The sequence below is a fragment of the Megachile rotundata genome, chromosome 3 (assembly GCF_050947335.1).
Source record: "Megachile rotundata isolate GNS110a chromosome 3, iyMegRotu1, whole genome shotgun sequence".
Taxonomy (NCBI): domain Eukaryota; kingdom Metazoa; phylum Arthropoda; class Insecta; order Hymenoptera; family Megachilidae; genus Megachile; species Megachile rotundata.
This window is the reverse complement of record NC_134985.1, coordinates 4,314,890-4,319,345: the sequence shown is the minus strand read 5'-3', so window position 1 is coordinate 4,319,345 and position 4,456 is coordinate 4,314,890. Positions and strand designations below refer to the sequence as shown.

At 38.8% G+C, this 4,456-nt stretch overlaps 1 protein-coding gene across 1 annotated transcript; it reads left to right on the top strand.

The window, feature by feature from the left end:
- Positions 1 to 1,196: 1,196 nt before the first annotated feature.
- Positions 1,197 to 4,241, top strand: LOC143264115 (uncharacterized). Its single transcript, XM_076529763.1, has 2 exons — positions 1,197 to 3,942; positions 4,008 to 4,241. The coding sequence occupies exons 1-2, from the start codon at positions 1,680 to 1,682 to the stop codon at positions 4,091 to 4,093; spliced, it is 2,349 nt and encodes a 782-aa protein (XP_076385878.1). The 5' UTR covers positions 1,197 to 1,679; the 3' UTR covers positions 4,094 to 4,241.
- Positions 4,242 to 4,456: the final 215 nt, after the last annotated feature.

Below are 4,456 nucleotides of genomic sequence, written 5' to 3'. Positions count from 1 at the left end.
TGTTCCATGAACCTGGATAATTACCTTTCTCAGTTTAACCAATCAACATGCTTTTTACACCACCCCGACGAAATATTTAGGCTTTCATATTTTCAGTTTTCCATTTCTCAGATTTCTAGAATTAGATTTGTTTCAACTCCCGGTCAGTGAAGTTCTCGAACGTGCATTTCACATATTCGGTAGAGTGTTTTACAAGTTACAATTTTTTCATTCGTGATACGTACGCGTTTTCGGTATTGGCACAACAGGTGTTAATCGAAGTGTGTGGTTTAAATCTGTGTTAAATATTCTTGATTTCTTTTCATTGCTTTTTATTCCTATTGTTTCCACTTATTTTTATTAAAACTTGATTTAAATAGTATGGCGTCAGTACCTGGAAGTTCTCAATCTAATTATATGTCATTTACCAGACAGGAACTTCTTAATATTTTTCGAAATTGCCCTGTTAAAAGTTTTAAAAATCAATGCAGTTATTTTTATGACGAATTAAAGAAATTAACTAATACTAGTGAATTTGCAGAAGAAACTAAACAATGCTTAAAAAATTTCATAGTACGCTTCAAAGTAAGGTGGGATGCTTGTGGCAGAAATTATACAACTTTTAAAAATAAATATCATACTTGGTTAACACAGACCATAACATTTCCGATTGGCACCGTTCATACTCAAACCGGAAGACCGCTCGCAGAATTTTCTGAGGTAAGTGAAAGATCGAAGAGACGAAAAACGGAAGGTCTTCGGTCTAGCTTCAGTCCTCAACAATTAGCTTATGCTGCACAAATGCAATTTCGAAAAGATCATATGATAGATACAGCTTCAATCATAAAGGACGTATTTACTTCGCCTCATCGAGCCACGGAATATAGAGAAGCCCATAGTAAAATGAGTAATATAATACCATATTCGCCTGATGAGACATTATCGATAGTAGTCGAAGCAAAATTAACGAAATATCAGTATAACGTTATTAGACACGCGGCCAAAATGCACAATAGTCATACTTATCCGAACTACGAAACCATTACCGCTGCTAGAAAAAATTGTTACCCTATAAACATAGTTGTTACTGAATCCATCGCGAATATACCTTTGCAAAGCTTATTAGACCATACAGTTACACGGTTAATTCAAATCAAAGAAGTATCTGTAAGATTTGTAGAGTATAGAAATTATAATAAGTAGGATGAGTGGTGGGAGAGCCCCTGAAGGATCGGCGATATATAAACAAAGTGAGGAATGAGAGTGAAGAGAGTCGAAATTGGCAAGTTGGTATGAAGCGAGCGTGCAAACAAAAGGGAATCGGCGAGCGTGTCGTTAAAACTGAGTGCAAATTTTGTTTTTGCTTATTGTAATTATTGAATTGGAAACTGTGAAAGATATTTTTATTTAGTATAAACCTTACAGTTAATTTTCTTCAGAAGTGGGATGAACCAGAAAAATAGATCAATTTTGGTTATAATTTGAAATTTTTCTTCACGCGTTCTTTTCTTTTGACTCTAAAGTGCAAATACTGTTGAATTTAAGTTTCTTTTGACGAAAAGTGAGTATTTTAAACGAATTATTCGCCTTCGATCACGAGTATCGACGAAAGTAACGGTCGGTTTTTTTTCGAAAGTGAAATACCGTTGATCGACAATAACAAGCGTGTGACGACCCGGTCGACGATATTTACATACACAATGAGTCGTGTACAGCTTGAACAATTAAACATAGAAGGTCTTCGCGAACTGGCACGACGTCATGGCCTTGATTCTCGCGGTACGCGCGCGGTACTTTTTGATAGACTTTCTGATAATTTCGAAAGAACCGGATGGCCAGATCAATTTATGGTAACTGGCCCCAGCGGCTCTGAAGACCGAGCTTCTACCGAGGATTCCTCTGTGGTGCAAGCGGAGGGTACGGGTGCTACAAGTGGTGATATAGGAAACCCGAATATTCAAGAAATCGTACAGGCAGTGTTGCAAGCATTAGAATCTAATTCGGGTATACGACCCCGAGGAGAATCTATTCGAGAGCCTGATCGACAAATTTCAGGCCCACCACCATCCCCGAGTAACGGATCGCAAGCTAGCGCACTCCAAAACTGGCATCAAGTAAAATTCTCGTCAAAACTCATACCATCGTTCACGGGACAGGAAGAGGAAAACGTGGTGTTGTGGTTGGAAAGAATTGTCAGCATCGGACGTCTTTACCAGCTAACAGACGATGTTTTGGTGTTAGCAGCTGTCAACAAACTTGAAGGTCGAGCGTTGAGCTGGTACAACCGTCAATCAGTAGATACGGTAGCGACCTGGGAAGATTTTAAATTTCAGATTAGAGCTTTCTTCCAGAGAAAGGAATCCGTTACAACTACCTTAGCCAGGGTTGGCACTCGCACGTGGAAAATCTATTCCGAGAAGTTCGCGGATTATGCTGAAGATAAATTGAAGTTGTTGCAGTCCTTAAAACTGACTGAAAAAGAAAAAATTGAACTCTTGGCAGATGGGGTCAAGGATCCATCGTTACGCAGGTTTGCACTTGACTCGTGGGCTACAACAGTGCCGGAATTTATCGAACATATCAGAAGAATAACAGAAGACACAGTGGTTCGTCGCCCAGAGCAGAGTAGGAGGAGTTTTCCTGCTGTACCTCCCAGTGCCAACCATATGATATGTACATATTGTAAGAAAACGGGTCATCAAGCCAAAGACCGTCGGCTGGCTCAATCAACATGCTACAATTGCGGACAAAGAGGTCACCTCAGCCATGGATGCTCAAGAAAGAAGACGGCAGCACCAGATCCAACCTTGAATCTTTTGGCGGAGGGTGCATTGGTGGAAGATCCAATAGAGGAAGGCTCCTTGGCGCGAAATACCGATTCAGTGGAGGAACCCTGTCTGATGTCAGCAGCAGCGAATAACATAAATTTCGTGAGGAAAGACGTACCGTATATAAATGTTTATAGTTTAGGTAATATGAGTAAGCCTTTGCGTACACTTGTTGATACAGGTAGCCCTGTTAGTCTGGTTAGAAAATCGGTATATACTAAGCATTTTGCGGACTCTAAGTTATTGCGTGTTCGGGATGATTTAAATTTAAAGGGTATTAATAATTCTTCTCTTACGGTTTATGGGAAAATTTGCGATCAGATTCAACTCGAAAAATTAGAGGATCAATGGTTCGATATCACTCTTTTAGTCGTAAACGATGATACCATTTCTTTTGACATGCTTCTAGGAAGAGAATTTTTTGTCGAAACTCAAATTCGAGTAACTTATCATAACGGTGCATTTGAATTTGAGGCTCCTACCGATAGCAACATTAAAGTGAGCACGATTTTTGCCATCGATGCAATAGAGGAACGAAGTTGCTATGACATAGTATCAGAAAACCTGGATGACGATTTAGATTTTTCCGCAAAAGAACAGCTGCTAACCATATTGCACGAAATAGATTCTCAAAAACTAGAGCCCATAAAAGATAATTTTATGATTAGAGTGCATTTGAAAGACACTTCTTTTTTCAGATACTCACCCAGAAGAATGTCATTTCAGGAAGAAAAAGAACTCCGAGAGATTACTGATGATCTATTAGTACGAGGTATCATAAAACCTAGCATCTCTCCGTATTGTTCACGAGTTGTATTGGTAAATAAGAGAAACGGTACAAAGCGTATGTGCGTTGACCTCCGGCCTCTGAATCAGCGCATTTTTCCGCAAAAATTTCCATTTCCTATAATCGAGGAGCAGCTAGATCAACTCTGCGGAAAAGAAATTTTCACCAAACTGGACCTAAAGGATGGTTTTCACCAATTAGATATACATCCAGACGATACGAAATATTTTTCGTTCGCAACCCCTTATGGTCAGTTTGAATACGTTAAGATGCCCTTTGGATATTCTGAGGCGCCTGCGGAGTTTCAGAAACGTCTACTGTATATTTTTGATGCGTTACTTTGTAGTGGTAAGATAATATTATATATCGACGATGTATTAATTGCGACTTCTACTATATCTGAAAATTTGCAGATTCTGAAAGAGGTGCTCATTACGCTGAAGAGTTACAGTCTGGAATTAAATTTCGCAAAGTGTTTATTCCTAAAGAAGAAAATTGAATTCTTAGGTTACATGGTATCGGCCGATGGAGTCACTTTAAATCAAAGGCATACAGAAGCCATTGCATCTTTTCCTTATCCGAAAAATTTAAAACAAGTCCAAGGTTTCCTGGGATTAACCAACTATTTTCGTAAATTTATTAAGGATTATGCCTTAAAAGCGAAACCATTGCATCACTTAACTAAAAAAGGTGTAGATTTCAATTTCGATGAAAAATGTAAAGAGTCCTTCGACTTGTTAAAAAAGGAATTAATTTCTTTTCCCACGTTACGCTTTTATGATCCAACGGCTGAGACCGAATTGCATACTGATGCAAGTGGTCAAGGATTTGGAGCCATTTTGCTGCAACGGCAAAAATCGGA